The sequence below is a fragment of the Ochotona princeps genome, chromosome 1 (assembly GCF_030435755.1).
Source record: "Ochotona princeps isolate mOchPri1 chromosome 1, mOchPri1.hap1, whole genome shotgun sequence".
In the NCBI taxonomy this organism is placed as follows: Eukaryota; Metazoa; Chordata; class Mammalia; order Lagomorpha; family Ochotonidae; genus Ochotona; species Ochotona princeps.
In genome coordinates, this window is record NC_080832.1 from 2,538,423 (window position 1) to 2,560,415 (window position 21,993).

General features: G+C 50.8%; 1 protein-coding gene across 1 annotated transcript; it reads left to right on the top strand.

Moving 5' to 3' along the window:
- Positions 1–1,624: 1,624 nt before the first annotated feature.
- On the top strand, positions 1,625–20,228 carry C1H6orf118 (chromosome 1 C6orf118 homolog). Its single transcript, XM_058670704.1, has 10 exons — positions 1,625–1,683; positions 6,732–7,423; positions 7,960–8,082; positions 8,656–8,715; positions 10,944–11,068; positions 14,135–14,193; positions 16,526–16,707; positions 17,817–17,870; positions 18,943–19,004; positions 20,132–20,228. The coding sequence occupies exons 1-10, from the start codon at positions 1,659–1,661 to the stop codon at positions 20,211–20,213; spliced, it is 1,464 nt and encodes a 487-aa protein (XP_058526687.1). The 5' UTR covers positions 1,625–1,658; the 3' UTR covers positions 20,214–20,228.
- The last annotated feature ends 1,765 nt before the right edge of the window (positions 20,229–21,993 follow it).

The window sequence follows — 21,993 nt, forward strand, 5'->3', positions numbered from 1 at the left end:
GCACCTCCAGGGGGTCCTGGGTTCTCTCTGCCCACCTTGCGCTGCCTCTGACCCCTTACAGTGTGCCCCACTCACTACGCATCTTCAGCTTGAGTCACACCCGACGTGATTCTGCAATGTCAGTGGACCACGGGAGCAGCCTCTGTCCTCTGTCCACCAATGAGAGAGGTGGGACGACATGGCTGGAGGGCCTGGTGGGCCTGAGCAAGCCTCGCGCGGGGCCACAGGTGTTTCACAGTGTGGCTGGGCGCCCTCTGGGGGCACACACAGAAAGGCAGCGGCACCCTGGAGCACTGCCTGGCTAGCAGCTCTGATTGCTACACAGAAGTCTGACCTCAAGGAAGGCCCAGGGAGTGCAGCAGCTAACTCTACCGCAGTAGATTTCAAGTCCTGGGACAGCATGACCGTCAAGGCTTTGAGCATTACTGTGTAGGCAGCATGCAGATTAACCGATCCCAGCGGCCTGGGTCTGAGACTTAGGTGCTGGACACCAGTTCTTTCTGTTTGATCTGCCAGAGTTCATGGTGGGCAGCGGCCTGGATCTGCCGAGGGGACGGCAGTCCTCATACATGCCCCTGCTGAAGCCAGGCAGCTTCCTGTCTGCCCCTCTGCCTATGTGCAAACAAAGTAGGCGCATGTTGGCTGCCCGTCCACACAGAAAGTGGGGAAGGGTTAGGATCCACTTGGCAGCTGTCTCCCCAGATGACGAGGCAACTCTGGGCCCACAGACCCACTTCCTCCTTTCCAGCTGTCGGAGCCACATGGCCAGCAGACCAAGGTGGGTGAGATGAGCTCAGCCATGGCCCTCCTCTGCTTTGCACAGAGCCCTCTGCAGCTTAGGCAGGTCCGCGCCTGCGTGCCTGCATCTGTGGTTGTCCTTCTGAGCGAGCGGCGTCAGGAAATGCAACAGTTGCTTTCTCATAGGCCCATTCCAGTGCACCTGCCTGCATGGTTCCCACGAGGTCCCCTTTGAAGCATCTGACGGGCATCGATGGAAATACAGCCAGCAAGGCAGCCTCTCCTGTTCCTCCCCGACACTGCCAACCCCTGCTCCCCGCCGCCGCCGGCACCCTCCCAACCTGGCCTGGCATATCCGCCTTTTCCATGCTGGAGCCCATGGAGCTTCTGACAGCAAGCAGGGTGGGCTCTCAGCCTCTAGGTACAGAGATAGCTAAACACAATGTCACTTTTCCCAAGATGCTGGCGGTGTTAACTTTTTCCCTTCCTGGACACAGTGGGCAACTTGGCAGACTCCAACGCGTGTGCATTGGACGCTCAGCTCCCTGCTGACTGGGCTTTGCCCGGAGTTTTTAGCTGTCAGGAGCTCAACACCCTACTAGGAAATACAGAGGAAGGACCTTGAAAGAGGCTACACAGCCTCTTGCAGGCGAATCGGTTGCGTCGCAAGTGCACAATCCGCGCATGTCACAGAGACGCCTGCAGAAAACCTCTGGACTTTGGGAAGGAATTAGGGAGCATCCAGGATATGCCACCAAATCACGGACTGTTTCTTTTTGCCACGGAAAGCCAGCGTTCAGACACCCAGAGGAGGAGGAGCCACCGTCACCTCTGTGGCCGCCCTGCAGCAGCGCGCGTGGGCAGTGCGGAGCTGTTGACGTTTCCACGGCAACGCGACAACGCGCAGGAGGTAGTTGGTCATGGCGGAGGACTTGGAGCCTCACTGTAAGTGCACGCTGAGCGACTCAGCCCAGTTTCCCAGCGGCAGCAGCTGGGAAGCCCTTTCTGGAGCTTCCCCGAGTCCTAGGCTCTGGGATCCGCCTGGAGCCAGTGACTGCAGGGCAAATGAGGAGTGTACATGTGTGAGAAACTGAGTGTGTGTGACTGTGACAAACATGGGTGTGTGAATGTGAGAGTGTCAGAGTGTGTGTGACTGTGAGAATGAAAGTGTGTGAACAGTGTGTAAGAAAGTGCATGTATGCGCATGTGTGAGACTTTGTACGTGAGAAAGTGAATGTGAGCATGCGGACATGTGGGACCGTATGATAACATGAGTGTGAGTGTGTGTTTTCAGCGTGTACGGTGAGTGTGCGTGTGTGTACATGCGCAGTGTGCAGCATGTACAAGTGATGTATGTGAATGTGTAAGGTAATGCTGTGTGTGTTTACAGTGTTCACTGTACTCGTGTGTGTGTGTGTGTGTGTGTGTGTGTGTGTGTGTGTGTGTGTGTGTGAACACAAGGGCTTTCATCCCCTAGTCCACAACAGCCGAGCAAGCCTGGAGCTGGGAGCTCCAGCCAGGGCCCCCCAGGACTGCTAGGGGCCCCCACCTGAGCCCCCACCTGCTGCCTCCCGGCTGTGCCTCAGCATGGCTGCAAGAGTGAGACAGGGACTCCATGCACCCATATTTGGTTTGTGGCATCTCAGGTGGCATTTTAATCCTGAGGTTAAACTCCTGCCACCCTGAAAATTAGATGTGCTGTTTGTTTCAGCAAGTTTCCTTTCAGATGATTTGTAGACGACCCACACTTTCTAACAAATGTTTGAAACTTTTCTATTGTGCCTGTCAGGTACAGGTGGCAGGGTCTGCCAAGTGTCTTCTCTTAGGAAAATGTTGATCATGCTTGCTCTCTGAAGGGTTCTGCAGTTCACAGGGTAAGAACCTGGCAGACAAGAAGGAATCTAGGTCCTGGGGGTCTACGACCCCAGCATTGAAAAAAGAGAAAAGAAAGAAAAAGAAAGAAAGAAAGAAGGAAGGAAGGAAGGAAGGAAGGAAGGAAGGAAGAAAGAAAGAAAGAAAGAAAGAAAGATGATTGCATGGCTGTATTTGATATTGGCTGCAAGTCCTTTAATTTTAATCAGCAATCATTGCTCTTCCCTCAGTGCTCATTCGCACATACAGTGGGTGCAGGATGCCCCTATGTGTTGGATGTGTTGCTAATGCATTACAGGGTTGTTTGTCTCCAGGGGCAGCTCTGCTAACATTTGATTGTCCCACAAGGGCTTTCTCTGAAGTACTGGGTTCAGTCACAGGGAGGGCTCACGAGTCCTCCTGCTGAGGGATTTGCACAAGTGTCAGCTGTAGCAGTGGGCACAGGCGGGCGGGCAGCCCCTTTCCACCCCATTCTTGTCCCCATCCCCCTGGGTAGGGGGTGTGGGGGAGAATCCAGAGATGGCCCAAGTTCCTTCATCCTAGAGTCTAGGTGTGTGTTGTTTCTGCCAAAGTGGGAGAGTGGGTGCAGGACACAGCTCACCTCATCGTGGGGAGGACACCCCTGTGTGGCGGCCCAGACGGAAGCCAGGAGGTACCCTGGAAGAGGCGAGACTGTGGGCTCAGATATGGGTGGGCCACGTGTCCAGGAAGGCAGGCAGTCTCTACAACAAAACGGGTTTAGATGCAGTTAAGTTATTACGCGCAGCTGATTCCCGCAGCCAAGTCCTCTTTTCATGATAAGTTTACCGCAAGCCAAAATCTCAGAGGCAGTGAAGTGCTTAGAAGCTCCTTCATTCCAGCAGGGTAGGAACTGGAACGGGGTGGAGGCAGGAGGGAACAGGAAGGAAACCATCCTCTACCATGTTGGCAGCAGAGGGGCTGCCAGGGCAGGGGAAGGGGGCATGGTGGGGGATGAGGAGAGCAGGTCAAAGGGGGACGAGGTACACATTGAGGCTCATTTGGTACAACCCAGGTGACCCTGGAAGGTGTGGGGAGTGTTGGGAATTGGTTGGGAGGGGCTGTGGGCAGGCCCCAAGGAATTGGTGACTGAGCTTGTCACAGGTGATTGGTAAGTGGGTGGAGATTAAGGGGAGGGGCTGCGAGAGATTGGATGTGGGGCTGTCAGATGAGACGCCATGAAGTTACATCTCATTGGTGGATAACCAGAGTAGCGCCAAAGTTACAGTACAGAGTCAAAATGGCTGAAGCCTTCAGGGCCCATGTTCGAGTCACTCCTTACAGTGTGGCCTCCAGAACCAGCCTGGAGTGGCTCCCCTCACCATCCCAAGAGTCCCAGGGACACCAGCCCTGGGCAGAGCTCCCCCTCAGGGCTGTTCCCACCTGCCCGTTGGCAGCTGGTACAAGGCAGGGCTGAAGCTGCTGGGAGGGACATGGCTTGTTCCACACCAGCAGCGATCACACACCTTCACTCTCTGGGGACCTCTTCTGGTGGGAATAGACTTGGTGGTGGCTGGTGTAGACCAAACCCAGTTGCCAATGAATGTGGGTGAGGCTGGGGCCCAGCAGGTCTGGGGCAGACACAGCTGTCAGGGTGAATGGGCCACATTCAGACAAAGCTGCTGTGCTTGGCCGCTGGGGGACCCTGAGCCCGGCACACAGAAGGTCGCCCTGTCGGATCTCAGGGAGAGATGGGGAACACATGGGCCCCCATGGGGACTCATATCCGTGGCAGCTGTGGACCTGGTGTGTGCCCGGACCGTGCAGGCTGAGCCAGCCCCTGGAGGCCCTGAGGGCCCCTGGTTTCTCATGGCTCTGCTGACCTGGGGGGAAGGGGCGGCCCTCAGCCTTTGCCAAGCAGGTGGATGTCTGCTTACTTGCCTCCTCCTCCGGGCAGCCCAGCATGTTGGCCAGCGGCTTGAAGGCCACCACAGTATAACACACCTGGTGTCCCCAACAGAAGGTCTCTTGAATGGAAAGGCAGATGTACAGAGAGGAGGGGAGACAGAGAGGAAGATCTTCCATCCATTGATTTACTCCCCAAGCGGCCCACCAGCCAGAGCTGCGCCAATCTGAAGCCAGCAGCCTGGAGCCTCTTCCGGGTCTCCCACATAGTGCAAGGTCCCAAGACTTTGGGCTGTCCTTGACTGCTTTCCTAGACCACAAGTAGGGAGCTGGGTGAGAAACGGGACAGCTGGGATTAGAACCAGTACCCATGTGGGATCCCAGCATGTGCAAGGTGAGGACTTTAGCCACTGTGCTACTGTGCCGGGCCCTGGAAACAACACATTCGAAAGCAGCCAATGCAAACTGGCCAAGGCCACTCCAGAGTGCTTGGCTGGTGACCCCTGGGACCTGACCGGCCAAGGCTACTCCAAAGTGCTTGGCTGGTGACCCCGGAACAGACTAGTCACAGTTGATAGAGTCTTGCTCTGTGCTATGGGCTGCTTTGCCAACAGTGGTGGCTTTGGGTGTCTACGTACCATTTTGTGCGAGGTGTTTGTCTTGCCTTTGTGGTGGATGGAATCAGAGAGGTGGTGCATGGCTCCCACAGCAAGGGATGTATGCAGAAGGCCAGGGTCCCCCAGTGTATGTCCTAGGCCTCTCCCAGGGCAGCTGAGTGGGGCAGGGGGAGTCAGTCTCCACGGGGATTTGCACCAGGGGGCTGCCCACGGACTTCTGAGACAGTTCAGAATTAAGAAGAAAGGCCCAAGGCTGACTCCTCAGCAGGCCATAGGTCAGATCTGAAGGAATGCATCCCTACACCTCGCTGGTAGGAATGACAACTGTGGGTTGGGCCAGGGAGTGCTGCGGGTGGGTGCAGTGGGGTGCTGGACCCTGTATCGGAGTGCCTGGGCTCCCTGGGTGCCCCCTCTACCGCTGGTTCCCCTTTCCTGCTAAGGCACATGCTGGGAGGCAACAGTTAGTTCATGGCATCCTGGGCCCCCAGGCGGGAGACCCAGATGGAGTCCTGGGTTCCTGGCTGTGCTCTGGCTCAGTCTGGCTCCTGGCTGTGCTGTGGCCCAGCCCTGGCTCCTGGCTCCTGGCTGTGCTCTGGCTCAGTCCTGGCTCCTGGCTGTGCTCTGGCTCAGTCCTGGCTCCTGGCTGTGCTCTGGCTCAGTCCTGGCTCCTGGCTGTGCTGTGGCCCAGCCCTGGCTCCTGGCTGTGCTGTGGCTCAGTCCTGGCTCCTGGCTGTGCTCTGGCTCAGTCCTGGCTCCTGGCTGTGCTCTGGCTCAGTCCTGGCTCCTGGCTGTGCTGTGGCCCAGCCCTGGCTCCTGGCTGTGCTCTGGCTCAGTCCTGGCTCCTGGCTGTGCTGTGGCCCAGCCCTGGCTCCTGGCTGTGCTGTGGCCCAGCCCTGGCTCCTGGCTGTGCTCTGGCTCAGTCCTGGCTCCTGGCTGTGCTCTGGCTCAGTCCTGGCTCCTGGCTGTGCTGTGACCCAGCCCTGGCTCCTGGCTGTGCTGTGGCTCAGTCCTGGCTCCTGGCTCTGCTGTGGCTCAGTCCTGGCTCCTGGCTGTGCTGTGGCCCAGCCCTGGCTCCTGGCTGTGCTCTGGCTCAGTCCTGGCTCCTGGCTGTGCTGTGGCTCAGTCCTGGCTCCTGGCTGTGCTGTGGCCCAGCCCTGGCTCCTGGCTGTGCTCTGGCTCAGTCCTGGCTCCTGGCTGTGCTGTGGCTCAGTCCTGGCTCCTGGCTGTGCTGTGGCCCAGCTCTGGCTGTTGCAAACATTTGAGGAGCAAATGAGGGGATGCAAGATTTCCATCTTTTGCTGTGCCCTCTTTTCTTCTGCCTCTCTACCTTTCACATGAATAAGAGATATATAAACGTTATTTTAGAAAGGTATTATAAGTGCATTTTTAGGCCTTTCTTCTCAAACCCTTGGAAACAGTTAAAGAGAATAAACTTCTTTCCACCTGGATTTTGAGCAACTTGGCTCTCTGGCCGGGCTCTTCCATCGCATCATGTATCGTCTCTTTCCTCCCAAGTTTAGCCACACCCTACACTGGTCCAGGTGTCCTTCCCAGGTGAGGACCCAGGTGCTCAGGCCCTCTGTGTGGATGCACACAGAGCCAGCCAGGTCACTTCTCAGCCCTGTCCTCTTCTCCGAACAGTTTACCTCAAGTGGAGGCACTGTGAAACGCCAGGGCTTCAGACCCTGTGCAACCTGTCCAAGCTCCTGAATGGCCTCCAGAGGGCGCACAAAGAGGACATCTGCAGGTACACCTCCGGCCACCTGAACCCCAACAAGCTCTACCGGCCTCCAGAGACCATCCTGCAGCACTGGGCCAATGCCAACAGACCCAGGGAGGACAAGGTGGCCAGTACGCGGGGGCTGCCGGCCGGGCAGACCCAGGAGATGAAGGACGCCTGGGCCTATTTCACCGTAAACACAGCTGTACTTCCGGATGATGCCAGGGACTCGTCGCTGTTCAGGTATCTAAACCCTAAGCCACAAGCTTTCTACCCCTCAGAAGAAAGCCTTCTCACGGAGAAGGCCCCAGGGGGACCGCAGGGTGCCTCGGCCCAGGGCACCCCAGCAGAGCGCCTCCGAGAGGAGCTGCGGCTGCCTGACCTGAAGGTGCTGCGGTACCATGCAGCCTGGTCCAGCCGTGAGTGCGCGCTGGGGCCTCCGGCCAAGGACCAGTACCAGTACATCAGCTCCTACCTGGCTGGCGTCACCAAAGCTGAGCAGTACAGGAAGTTCCTGCGCTTCCAAAGAGAAGTGCTGGTGACGCGCGATCTCCTGGAGAAGGACTTCAGCAGCAGCGCGGCAGCCCTGTGCCACCAGAAGAAACTGGCAGAGGTCAGGGGTCCCTGCGGCGCAGGGGGCAGAGGTCAGGGGTCCCTGCGGCTCAGGGGGCAGAGCGAGGGCAGAAGTCAGGGGTCCCTGCGGCGCAGTGGGCAGAGTGAGGGCGTCTGGTGGGGTCTGCCTGAGCACCGTGTGTATTCCCCGTGTACATCACCCGTGGGGGTGCTGATCACACCTCCCTGGAGGAGAGGGGCGGGCAGTGCCAGTCAGAAAGAAGAGCAGACAGCAGCCTCTGCCCCAGGATGCGCGTCGCATGGCTTTCCCGTTTGTGTACGGAAACTGACGGAGAAGTCAAAGTGTGTGTGTAAGGCCAAGGGTGGGGAGTGCTGGGGGTGGCGGAGGGGGCCTGTGAGGCTGTGAAGGCATCCTGGGTGCAGACACAAGGAATTGGCATAGAAGAGTTGACTCAGGTGACCAGGCAATGGAGGAACCTGGGCGGTGGAGGAAGGCTGTCAGTCTCTCAGGGGTCAGCTGCCTGCCCCGTGCAGACCAGACCTCTGCAACGGGCTGCTTCTGTTCCCCGCCGCCAGGAGCTCCAGAACATATGCACCTGTGACCCTCTGCAGCTGAACCGGCTGCAGGTGTTCGGGGAAATCTTTGAAGACATCTGCAACAGCTCTCTGATTTTTGGTGGCCTCCTGAAGGAAGTGAAGGTAACAGGGGCGTCGGCCAGGGCTGGCCTGCCTGCCTGCCAGTCAGGATATCACAGAGGCTCCCTCCCAGTCAGCCCACAGCGCACCCGGTCACCACAGGGCCAGCTGGCTCCCTCCGGAAGCCTGCAGCTTTCCACTGAAGCTTCCTGGGTCTATATAGGCATTTCCATATTATAAATACAGAAAATATCCACTCTTATCATTGCACCCACCTCGTTCTCGATGGGTTTCTGATCACATGGCAAGGGCCCTTAAGAGGGGATCCCAGTTGGGGTTGGGCTGCTTACGGATGAGGCTCTTAGCTTCCCTAACGACCAGCCGTGATGACCCAGAGTGGCCTGTTCTCTGGACACGATCTCATCACTGGGACGCCTGATTGGCACCCTCCACACTGTGACGGGAAGCACCTGCTGCCTGTGCTGACACAGGCAGTCATCACCTCCCTGCTGTCCTCCCACGGCAGTGAGATTCTGTGCATTCTAGCATATAGAACACTCGATTCCTCGTAGTGACACTTCGTCTCCTGTCCTTAAGCCCCCCTGACATGACTCCAACAGACTCTGCTGTGTCTAGGAGGAGTATGAGCTGTACATGACGATCCTTTTGGACTCCCAGACCACATCACAGCATAAGGTAACAACTAGGTAGTTGGCGTCCTAGTCCATAAACCATGGGCAACATTGTGCAACCTGGAAGTCCCATTCGTGTCTCTGCAGACACCCCCACTTTTACGCTGCTGCTAAGATGAATTCAGTAAAGTTAAAAAGTTCAGTTTTGAGAATCAGCAAAGCAGCACTACCCTGAGGCTGGTGCTAACTGTTCCACTTCCTGCTTTGTCTGTGGGCAGCTTCCTTGGCTCGGAGCCTTAGGCAGCGCAAGTGTTTTGGTGTTGGTTTTTACAGACGTAGCTAAAGGCTGAAGTTGGGCTCTACCCTGTTACTCATGTTGAGGTTGAACGAAAAAGACCATATGTGGGTTCTTCCCAAGTTTGCGGAGAACCGGAATTAAAGAGAGTTATTTTTTTGTGCAAAGCAATTTAAAATCCATAACTAGTTTTTCTTTCTTTTTTTTTTTTTTACAAAATGCATGTTTTCATGAACTTCTTTGACAATGCTGGGAGGCTCAATGGGTCTCCAGATCTGCAAAAACGTCCCCAGTGTAGATTTTGGTTCTGTTTCCATAGAACCTATTGTATCCATCTTCTTCAACATTTTAAACCATCACTGATCCTCCCCAAGTTACCTACAATACTGACATGTGTATATGATGCATAACTCAATGTAGGATTTCACTATGTAGGGATTAATAACAAAAACCATGCCTGCACATGTTCAGTGTAGAAGCAAGCTGGTTTTGTTTTTTTGAGCTGTAATTGCTTGAGCAATGGATCTTGGGGCGATGGAAGGCTGACTGCGCCACAGCTCCGTCTCACAGCACTGAACCTCCTGACCCCCATCCAGGGACCCGTCTAAATCTGAACAACTGGCGATGAAACACCTAAGGACGCAGGGGTCTTTGGTGCTCCGTGTCTGAGAACACTGTTGCTTTCTTTTTTTTTTTATTCATTAATTACATTGTATTACATGACACAATTTCATAGGTACTGGGATTCTCCCCCCTTCGCCCCAAACCCTTCCCCCATGGTGAATTCCTTCACCATGATGCATAACCACAGCTCAGGTTCCGTTGGGATTCCCTAATTACAAGCTCACACCATACCGAGTCCAGCATCCCACTGTCCAGTCAAGTTCAATGGCCTCTTAGGGAGGCCCTCTCAGGTTTGAAGGCAGAGCCAGCAGAGCGTCACCTCGATCAATTAGAAGCTCCAACATATCATCAGCAACAGTCCAGGTACGATGAGGCTGGTGCAGAGTCCGCTGATTGACATAGTCCAGTTTTCCGCTGCAAGCATATAGCTGAGGTGGTTGATTGATCTACTCCATCTTCCATCTTTTCTTGGTTAATGTTTTGATTCCTCCATTTTGTTCAGGGGATCCCCAAAGAGACTCTGAGGCGTTCCCAGTCCAGGCTCCTACACGCACTACTAGTAAGCACAGACACCGTTGAGGCGTTCCCAGTCCAGGCTCCTGCACGCACTGCTAGTAAGCACAGACACCGTTGAGGCGTTTCTAGTCCAGGCTCCTGCATGCACTGCTAGTAAGCACAGACACCGTTGAGGCGTTTCTAGTCCAGGCTCCTGCACGCACTGCTAGTAAGCACAGACACCGTTGAGGCGTTTCTAGTCCAGGCTCCTGCACGCACTGCTAGTAAGCACAGACACCGTTGAGGCGTTCCCAGTCCAGGCTCCTACATGTACTAGTAAGCACAGACACCATTGAGACGTTCCCAGTCCAGGCTCCTGCACGCACTGCTAGTAAGCACAGACACCGTTGAGAGTTCCCAGTCCAGGCTCCTGCACGCACTGCTAGTAAGCACAGACACCTTTGCGGCGTTCCCAGTCCAGGCTCCTACACGCACTAGTAAGCACAAACACCGTTGCTTCCTATTCTTGTGTCATGTGGCAATGAAGATCCTTTCTCAGTCACTTAAAGGAAACAGTTGGAGTGCACCTGAGCCCTACAGCCTCCAAGTCCTATTCGTCACACAAGCCAGTGAGGAAACTCCCTCTTCTTAGAAACATGCTTTCTCGAAATATGAAAAAAGATGTTTTATCCAGAATGTCACTTGAGTTGCCACTCCCCTCCCAATGTCTCTCCTTCTGTTGAGTCCTATGATTTACCTACATTAACTCAAATTTAACTTTTTACCCTGGGGCACCGGGACACACAGAAGTCACCATAAAGGAGCATTTCTCACACCTTCCTGATGGCTGCCTTCGTTGTGTGCCTGGTCCCACCCAGACTTTCCTGGCTGAAATTAGAGGCCTGGAGAGGAGTCGTGTGCAGACAGCTGATGTGGACCGAGCCAGGGAGGAGCTGAGGTTGCAAGTGAAGGCCGTCCGAGCAGCCCTGGAGCAGAATGACAGGTGAGGAGTACTGGCGACCCCACCTGGACATGTGTGTATTATTCTTGCTGGGGAAAGATGCTGAAGCTGTGACTGGGGCCAGTGCTGGCCTGGTGACAAAAACACCGCCTGGGGAACTCACATCCTACATGGGAGGGTTTGGGTTGCAGTCCTGGCACCACGTCTGATTCCAGCTGCCTGTTAATGGGCATCCAGGTAATTTGGATCTCTGTTACCCGCAGGAAGCCTAGATTGAGTTTCTAGTTCCTCATTTTGGCGTAGCCTGGACTTAGCTGTTATGGTCATTTGGAGAGTAAACGAGCAGATGGAAGATTTGGGAGTTCTCAGTATCTCTCTGTAATCTTTCCTTAATGAAGGGCTAGCAGTGTGGTACAGTGGGTTAAATCACAACCAGTGATGCCAGCACCCCATTTGAGTGCTGTCTCAGGACCTGGTCGGTCCACTTCAGTTCAGCTTTCTACTCACACTCCTGGTAAAGCAGTGCAAGAGAGCCAGGGATCGACCCAGCTGGTGTTGCAGGCGCCTGGTTTTGCCTTGGCTTACACTTGGCTATTTAGGCCATTTGTGCAGGGAGCAGCAATGGAAGACCAATTTCTCTCTCTCCTTCTCCCTTTCTCTCCAACTCGACCTTTCAAATAAGTCAATAAGCTCCACTGTTTTAAAGGAAAAAATAAAGAAAATAAAGAAAGACAAACAGCAGACATCAAGGTCAATCAATCATTTTTCCATGAACATTTGGGAAAAATGTGTGGGAGAGGAGGAAGGAGCTCACAAAATCTCATGAGGTTGTTCTGCAACCATGGCCAGAGAGCAGGGAAGCCACCTATGGAAGACAACTCCATCGGATCAATGGATAGGTCTGAGCACCGAGTGTATGGAGTGTCCCCACGGGGCTGCATGGAAGCAACAGGAAGTGGTGTTGAGACGGATGAAGAGTGGGCTCAGAGTGGAGCACAGAATCTTTGGAACTGTTCAGTGAAGGGAAAACAAGGCAAGAAAGGGACATTTACAATTTTGAGGGAGGTACTGCAAATTCACATACTCTGTCATTTTTCCCTCCACACAAATGAGCTTAGCAGTAACCAAAGCACCAGGAACTCACAATAACAACACAAAGCGTTACATGCTACACTGCTGGGAACTTGTGCACTTGGACCAAGATTCTCGACTGCCACTCCAGATCGCCGGCTTTGTCTGAGCAGGGTAGACGGCTATGATGAGTCCAGCCAACTTGGCTGGAGAATACTCCTGCTACCCCATCTAAACAATATTGATCTGCATAATAATGATACCAGTAATAGAATTTCGAGAGGAATGAAACTAGAACACAGGGCTCCAGACAGAACTAGAGGCTCTCAGGATGTGAGAGCAACCTGGGGCCATCCGTGTAAACGCTTAGCCCAGAGATGAGCAGCAGGAGCCAAGGCAGAAGTGGAACCAGACTTGACAACCGAGGAAGGAAGTGGCAGAAAGTGTTGAAGTCGTGCCATTGGTCAGGAAGAGCAGCTGGACACGGAAGGGGTGAGGACATTGCTGAGAGAATGGCCATGAGATGAAGCAACAGGAGAGCACGAACAGGTGCTTTAAACAGACGGCAGGCAAAGAAGATCTAATTCTCACGTCGTCAAAGTCTGCAAAGAAAAGCTGGGCAATAGAGTGCGTAGTCCGTAATGTCGTAAACAGACGCAGCACCTCTGGAGGCGACCTCCACGTCACAGCTTGAGGAGGCTGCTCCCGAGCTTTCATTTCTTGGTTTATTTTTGAACAGATATATCTTAATGACTTACTGTAATTGTTTCTGTATATATATATTTGAGAGTCAGGGGAAGCGAGACCAGCAGTGCTCCAATTTGCTATTTTTGCCCCAGATGCCTACACCTCACCTGGACATGTGAGCATTAATTACTCTTGTGAGCCGGAGCCAGGAGCCAGGAGCTCAAGTCAGGTTTGTCACATAAATGGACAGATCCCAAGTGTTTGTGCTGTCACCTGCGGGCTGCAGAAAGCTGGAATCTGCCTCGGAGCCAGGACTCGAACCCCAGGACTCCAACGTGGGATGAGTCTGAGCTGCTTAGGCTGCACGCTTCTCCGGAACTCCCGGTTCCTTAAAGCATGATCCTGCTAAATGGCTCATTCAGTGTGTGATAGAATAAACGGACATGAAAATGAGCCACTCTTAGGCCCTCTGTAGACATGCGGCTTGAAGTTATAGGACAGGTTGGCAGATTTAACCTACTTGCCGTAATTGCCTCCATATAGGAAACTATTTCAACATGTTCGTGGAAAATGGAATTCTTCCAAGATGTTTGGTGCCAAACTTGCTGAAACCCATGCATATGAAAGTTCAAGGCAGTTTCTGTTATGAAGAGAGTGTTGTGCACGCATTTCAAAAATGTGTGTCTCAAGACGTAGTTGTCTTCTGATTCCATTTCCATGGACTTTTGAAAAGCTACTAGACATATTTTTCCTCTTTAATTCTGCTGGACACAAGGTAGTTGATTCCATTTGGTTTGAAAGAAAAAGAGGATACAAAGAAAGTTCCCCTCCCCCTCACTATTCCTCACTATTCCTTTTAATATCTCTTGTATTTGATTTTTTTGGGTTCAGATTTTGTGTAATTGTAAATTTTACTGATGGGGAGGAATTACAACACTGCTTATCCCAGCATCAGTAAGGTCTACCTGCTGCCCAGTAAGATCCCTACCTGCTGCCCGAGCTGTCTTTCCCTTCACAGTTTATAGTGATCATTTCTTTGCTTTTTTTTAATCTCGCAGCAATTCAAGTCACATGAAGCAATCCCAACAAGCATGTATTGGAAATCATATATGTTAGATGAGCTGCCTCTTTAGGTAATGGGCTTTCTAGTCCCAATGAGAAGACCTTGCTGGTTTAGCTGACTGACTCTAGCTCCCATTTTAAAAGAAAATTTTTTTTCAAGGTTATGTTGTTGTTGTTGCTGTTAGAACACAAGAAGATTAGTTTTGTCTGAAAAATGGGTTTAAAATAAAAGATGAAAGGGTACAGACGGGGCTGCGATATCTCACCAGCTTTATCATTGGGTTCTAGGCTCAGAGCAGAGCTAGCCACAGAGCAGGAGCTGCTGGAGTCGGCTAGGAAAGAATCAGGCAAGTGCAATTGGGAAGTCATGCACGATGGAGGCTGTGTGCTTGGGAGGTCGTGCGTGTGGCAGGGTGTACAAGTCAGAGGGTGTGCACGTGGGAGGCCACGTGCGTGGGAGGCTGTGCGCTTGGGAGGTCTTGAGCATCCTCCCTGTGGCACTTTCCCAGAGGGGCTATTCCAGTTTGCTCATTCACCCCCGCCCCACTGACCATAGTCAAGCACTTTGGAAGGTTCCAACGGCAACACCTTCTCTGCTTGACTGTAACACCACAAGATGGAGATGGCGCACCTGACCTCCTGCGAGGAACTGTAGTCACAGCAGAGGAACTCCTCAAACGCTGTGTGAAGCGCCCTCCAGCACAAGTGAATTCACAGCTAGATTTATGTTCTGCCTCCCATGTATCCTGTCATATATTCTCAATTGTTCTTCTGTCCTTAAAATCAATCAATCAATCAATCAATCATCCAAAACAATTCTGGCCCCAGATGTTTCAGGCACGTGATCCTCAGTCTGGGCTTAAAGAGAGGAGGTGGATCAGTTTCCTTAGAGGTTCTGTTGGGATCAAAGCTGTGAGCATGTTGCACAGGGCACACCTGGGTATTTAATGCCCTCGTGTCCAAATGCACCATGTGCTCTGCCTGGCTGTTTCAAAGGTCTTTAAGCTTTTCAGCAGGACAGTGAATTCAGGATCTTGTCATGTGGAGTGGAGCCTGCAGAAATGGAACAAATAACATCAACAAGAGAACTGAATGAGTTAGATCCCACAAGGAAGTTATTTAACTTAAACAAAGTGTCTAACAGGTGTGACAGACTTCAGAGGCACTGGTGGGTCCTGGTCTGGCACACACACGGGACTGGGGATGGGAAATCTCTTGTAGTTTTTGGGGTTATAGAGTCTCTTCTGGCCTTCAGAACTTTGTGTTTCTATCGCTGGCTTGAGCAAGCAGGTGCATGTCGGGAGCCGGCTGCATCTTGTATGCCATCTACCTTGGCATCCATATCCCGCCTCTGCCTGCTCAGCACTCCCCTTCCCATGGCAAGCAACAGGCAGAGCTGTCAGGGCTGGGGTCGGGGGTGGGAGTGGCTGTCACACTCACGACCAACTCTCACGGGGCACTCTGAGCTTACTTGTATCAGCAGCTGCAGACACACCATCCAGCTGTTAACCAGGTGAGGGTGGCTCTTCTTTGAAGTGTGTGGTAAGGGTTGTGCATGGTTCTTGCATAAAAAAGAACAGACCATGGGAAAGAAACCCGCCTGGGACCACCTACCTACCCAAGGATGGGCTCTGGCATGAAGGAAACAGAAACCCAGTCTACAGAGCTGTGGCCAGCAGGTGGAAGCTGGCTTCTCCCTGGGGCACTGCGTTGATTTGATCATTACCATGCAGAAGCTGCCCCCGCCACTTCCTTGTTGGCTAAGAAACTTGGGAGGTACATCCTAAACACAACAGGGCCACTAAAGCAGGGTGATGGAGGGGTGGCAGAAGCAGATGCTGCTGGGCAGGTCTAGGACACAGATCACAGAATTGACAAAAGTTACAAGATAGCAAGAGGTCTGCAAGTGGCAAAGCAAGCCTGGTAGTTGGCCTAGTTTGAGACTATTGTGTTCTTTGTGCTACTGAGCCCTAGTATCATGGCTGCACTAAGGTTAAGCTGAGTCTTTTATGAAAAATACACCGTGGTCATTTCTCAGGTAGACTGCCTGGTCCTTCTTCCTCTTCATACCAGTGAGGACAGAAGCACTCTTTCTAAGGAAATTGATTGCATCTTATCAGCATCTATGCATGAAATGGAAAGTAGCATTGTTTCAATGTAAACAGTCTATAATAGAGTGAACTGTATCTTAGCCTGTACTCCTGATGGCTGCTAACTACGCAATCAAATGCCCACTTTCCCGGGAATTTTGTCTAACACTAACAAACACTGAGATTGTAGGTGCAGTTCCAGCTCTGGCTTATTCTATGTTCTCCATGGAACTTGGCCTCCAACACACTTGAGAACCTGCTCTCTGCTTTCTACCAGCAACCTCAAGGTTGCTTACCTTGCAGCGTCTCTGCCAGGACTTTTTGCTTCCCCAAGTGCAAATTCTGGTAAAGGCCATGGGTGCTAATTTACCATTAAAACCTTCCACCTTGCCCAGTGCCTACTGATTTCTGAGTGACTGAAAAGATTAAATCCTCAATCTCATATCAGATTGTTTTTATTCTCACAGTTCAACTCACATTGTATTTTAACACTCATAACATATAATATGGGTAATGATGCGTGATGCTATGAATAATAAAAGCTGAGACACTAAACACAGAAATACTTTGCTTTTAAAACCATTTCCAGGAGCATCTGAGGCAAAAATAATTGATGAAGAGAACCTTACCCTCACTCAGAAGGTTGAAAAGAAACGATGTGAAATTCTTAATAAGTTGGATGAAATCCAAACTCTTAAAAAACAAATTAAAGCAACTTTGGTTCATACTAGAATTTCAGATATCATTGAAAACGGGATTAAGAGCATAGAGGTATGCCCTGCACTGCCCTCCTCCCTCCCCCTCCCTTCCCCTCCCTCCCTCCCCCTCCCTTCCCCTCCCTCCCTCCCCTTCCCTCCCCCTCCCTCCCTCCCTCTTCCCTCCCTCCCCCTCCCTCCCTCCCCCCTCACTCCCTCCCTCCCTCCCCCTTCCCTCCCTTCCTCCCTCCCCCTTCCCTCCCTCCCCCTTCCCTCCCTTTCTCCCTCCCCTTCCCTCCCTCCCTCCCCCTTCCCTCCCTTTCTCCCTCCCCCTTCCCTCCCTCCCTCCCCCTTCCCTCCCTTTCTCCCTCCCTCATTCCCTCCCTCCCTCCCCCTTCCCTCCCTCCGTCATTCCCTCCCTCCCTCCCCCTTCCCTCCCTCCCTTCCCCTTCCCTCCCTCCCTCCCTTCCTTGTTTTCTTCCTTCCTGCTCTTCCCTCCTCCCTTCCCTATTTCCTCCCTCGCTTCCTTCTTCTCTTCCTTCCTCCCTTTCTTCCCTCCCTCCCTCCCTTCTGCTGACATATAAACAAATGCTACAATTGTTTTTTTAAGCAGTGTAATTATGAGTTCAGAATTCCCTATGTTGTTGGCATGGTGCAGTGCTAAAATAGTGTGAACTCTCCTTCAAAATCAAAACCTGTTTGGACGGTTTGTGTCTAGGAAACAGAAGATTCTCCATTGCTAATGTCTGTCACTTTGGCTACCAGTTATATTTGGCCCTTGAATTCAAATACTACATGGAGCAATAAAAGTGATATTACCATGTAATCATTTTCTAGTTTGGGATTTGAAATAGGTTGTTTCTCACCAGGAAACATAAAATAAAACATAATAAATTCTATTAAGAATTTATATAGACACCATTATGAATATATATTGTGCAAAATTTACTTATTTCTTTGAAAGACACAATTCCAGAAAGGGGGGCAGACAGAGGGAGGGTGACTTTTTGTTGACTGATGGCTAGAAGTCTGTCTGATCCTCCCATATGAGTGGCAGAAGATGATATGCTCTTAAATGGAATGTTCTTGAAATTATAGTAGCTTTCAGGTAGTATTTTGTTTTTCTCCACAGAGATGCATGGTTAGGAAATATTCTGAATCTAATCTCTTGTTTTTTCCCTTTAGAATGAAGCTTTAAAATTAGAAACATCAAATAAAATTTTAGACAAGAAAATAAAAGTAAGTGTTTTTGTGGAATCAGTGTTTAATCACTATGAATGTCTCTCTGGTATCTGCTTGCCTGTATCATTAACCAAACAGAAAAATAGGTGTTCTTTTTTGAAATGACGCTTTTCTTCAATGTCAGGCATATCTGGCTCGGCAGACATTGCTTTCGAGAGGAAAAGGTGAACGTGTTTGTGAACTTGTGTGCTCCGCTTTTACTGTGGTGTGTGTTCGCCACTGTTGGCCGTTTCTCTAGCTCTTCCACATGTTGCCTTCAGCGAAGAGCTTACTTGGTGACGAGGAATCTAAGGAGCAGATTTCTCTGGCAGTTTCCAAACTATGAGTCAGAAAATTGTAGCTTAATACATTGTGATTCTGTGTCTATTACATGTTGAATCAGTTCCTGCTACTAATAACCTCTCTACTATGCTGGGTATTGTTAGAGTCCGGGCCAAAGCCCCTGGACGTCAGGGTGCGAGCTAGTCAACCCCCAGAGAATGACAAAGAGTCTCACTGGTAATGCAAACAGCAAACAGAGTTTATTGTGCCAGCATGCTGAGGTCAGACCACACTTGGGGCACGCAGGCCAGCCAAGCAGAGGGGTCGGACCCGGAAGGAGCCCAAGACAGAAGCTTATACAAGCCCTTTGGGGCTGGAAAATACATGAAAAGTAACAACCTTAGACATGTTAATTTTTTTATGGCCTTCAGGCACAGGCAGCACTTTCTGTTCCCACACCCATTATCTGTATGGCTCATCCTATTCTCACACCCTTATCTTCCTCCTGTTCCTGGGACCAGAGAAAAATTGCGCCCTTGCCTTCACAAAGTTGCAAGGCAGCAAAGAACAGATTTATCGCTAAAGCGGAATCCTCCCAAAGTCCAGGCACCTCCTGACCTAGCAAAGTAGCAGTTGTTCAGTACAAAGGAATCTCACACTGCCCAACAATAACATTTTACCCACACTCTAACAGTAAAAGTTAATATGTTCTAATTGACGCTAGAAATGTTACTGCTTTCATGTTCAATATTACTGATCTGTACTGCATTGGATTATACCTGAGTGACTGACTTTTAATTCCTGGTAGATTATTGAAAACCATCTGAAGCATAACATGAGAAGGTTTAAGATCAGTGAGGAGGATCAGCAGTAAGTATCAATGTCCTGATCAAAGACCTCGGGCAATCCAGGCTCTCTTGGAACCCACTACTTCAGAAGAGAAGTAGCCCAGATGAACTTCGAGTTGTTCACACTCAAGAATGCCTATATCATCTTATAATCTTTTATTGTGCTCAAGAAAGTCCATCCCAAGACTTAGCATTGAGTGCCGGTTAGTGGTATTTATTAGAAAAAAGCAAATTCTCTTGGCAGAAATCAAGGAAATGGGGTATCATGTGGCTGTAGGTAGCTTTCTCTGCTTCAGTTCTATGACTTTGATGATGATAAACCTTTGCAGAAATGCCATGTATGTTATTATGAATGTTTTCATTTAGAAAGCAAGCAGTTGACTTGTGTTAACAATTGCTTTCTGCTTTGGACAAATAATTTTTCTAAAGTTGTCATTGCAGTTCAAACCTCAGGATTTAAAATGATTGGGGGGAACACAAAAGCAAAGATGTTTTAGATAGTGAAGGGGTCTGTGTAGCAAGGATGAGAATGGGTCTGAATGACTTGGGTTCAGTGGTTTCATTCAGGAACTAGCTTCTTTTGCTTTCCTTTGCTGGCACCTGTTGAGTTCACTATGCCTGCCACCATGCCATGGAGGAAGACCGGGTAAGCAGAAGGGCAGAGGATGGCGGAGAGCTGCTTGTGTTTAATTTAGGAAGGGAAGTCCTTCTGTGGAATCCATCACTTTATTAGCCAGCACTGTATCCCAGTGCCACCCTTAGCCATGAGGGAGGCTGGGAAACAGAACATTCCATTTTCTAACTTACGTATTTGAGACAGCCAGGAGTGCTGTGAGAGCTGTGCAGGTGGATCATGGCTTACTGTGTAAGTATTTTATATAGCAGCTGATAATAGCAATGATCACAATAATAGAGTTAACACATACCAAGTAGGGACCTCTTTCCCAGCCCTGTGGAACAGAGTGAATCATTTGCTCTTTGAACATCATTATCTCCATAATCTGCCCACGTTGCTAACTTGTCATTGGCGTGGGAAATGGCACAGGGAAACTCATGCACGTATAAGAGAATCTGTGTTGCATTTGCTTACTGCATTTCTGCTTCGTGTATTTTTGCAATCTATTCTGCTTATTTGTTATGTATTTGAAGGAATCTCTGGGAATTTATTAGAGGATTTACAAAATTAGAAGAAAAAGAAGATTATCTCTCAAGTGACCGTAAATACGAGTGATGAAAATGTACCTTGGCCGCAACCTTAGTGGGTGCCCACTGAAGTGTGGCACATTTTACGTGGTCAGCCTCAGCCTCTCGATGAAATTAACATGGTATGAATGTCATGTTATGCAGACATGAAAATAAATGTGTTCACTTAGTTTGTAAACACGGTCTTGAAAACACAGCTCTTCAAGTTATCTCTGCTTTTGGGCCCGGCACGGTAGCCTAGTGGATAAAGTCCCTGCTTGGCATGCTCTGGGATCCCATATGGGCACCAGTTCGTGTCCTGGAGGCCCCGCTTCCCATCCAGCTCCCTGCTTGTGGCCTGGGAAAACAGTAGAGGACCGCCCAAAGCCTTGGGGCCCTGCACCCTTGTGGGAGACCCAGAAGATGCTCCAGGATCCTGGCTCCAGATCAGCGCGGCTCTGGCTGTTGCGGCTACTTGGGGAGTGAATCAGCAGATGGAAGATCTTCCTCTCTTTCTCTCCTGCTCTCTGTGTGTCTGACTTTCCAATAAAAATAAATATTTTTAAAAAGAATATTCTCTGCTTTGAATTAATAACCTTCCAATGGAGAAAATGTTTGTGATTGATGAGACTTGTGTGTGTGGCAGCACATTTTATGTACACTCTTAACACAGTTTAGGAATGATGCACTAAATATCCCCTTGGTGAAATGAGAACTGCTCCACCATTGTGAAGGCACAATGCAAGCGCCTGCCCCGTCTGCCTTCGCTTGCGCTTATTGTGTCCCTACTTGGCATGAACAAGAATCTTGAATAAATGCAAGAATAAATGCAAATGAGTGCAGGTTCCCAAGCTTGAGCCATCCTGCGATGCTGTGCCAGGTGCATCAGCAGGCAGCTGGATGGGGAGCGGGGCATCTGGGTCTCCGCCCTGCACTCATATGGGATGCCAGTGTCCTAAGTGGTGAGATTTATGCCACAGCATGGTCCCCTTGGAATCTCCCATTTGAAAGCAAGACCTGGATACAGAGGCAAAGCCTGAGAAACTGCACATGGCGAGAGTTGTAAGCTTTAAGGTCTGAGTGGATTTGAGGCAGGGTGAGTAAGCTGGAAAAGACCTTTTTTTTTTTTTAAAGATGCACGTATTTTGGTTGAAAGAACTATGAAGAGGGAGAGGCAGGTACAAGGAGAGGTGTTCCATCCAATGATTCACTCCGCAGGGGCAACACCTAGAGCTAGCCCGTCTGAAATCAGGAGTTTCTTCCGAGTTTCCCAAGTGGGCGAAGGGGCCTGAGGCCTCGTGCCATGTCCCGCTGCTTTCTCTGGTCATTAGCAGGATGCCGGATCGCAAATTGAGCAGCCAGAACTACAACTGGTGCTACTTTTGGATGCCAACACTGCCAGTGGATGCTGGTTATGCCACATGCCAGCCCCAGGCCCTTGTTATTGTGACTAACGTCACAGGGACACCTCTTCTCCCACAACATCCATCCTGTTCTCTGTGTTGCAAATCTTCAGTTCAGCAGGTTCCCAGCATCATTGGATCACACATTTTAAAGACTTGGTTTCTTTTTCATGTAAAACATTTATTTATCTGAAAGGGAGTTACAAAGAGAGAGACAGAAAGAGACCCTCTATCCATTGTTTCACTCCCCAAAAGGCCACATGGCTAGGACTGGGCCAGGCTGAAGCCAGGAGCTCGGAACTTCTTCTGGTTCTGCCATGTGGTTGCCAAGCCCAAACATTCAGGCCATCCTCTTTTGCTTTCCCAGGGAGTTACTAGGAGCTGGCTCAGAAGTGGAGCGGCTGTGACATGAACTGGCTGCCATAT

Coding starts and splice junctions, on each gene's coding strand:
- C1H6orf118 (XM_058670704.1), top strand. CDS start 1,659: ATGGCGGAGGACTTGGAGCCTCACT. Junction 16,708..17,816: donor ACGGGATTAAGAGCATAGAG/GTATGCCCTGCA, acceptor TTTTCCCTTTAG/AATGAAGCTTTAAAATTAGA. Junction 19,005..20,131: donor ATCAGTGAGGAGGATCAGCA/GTAAGTATCAAT, acceptor ATGTATTTGAAG/GAATCTCTGGGAATTTATTA.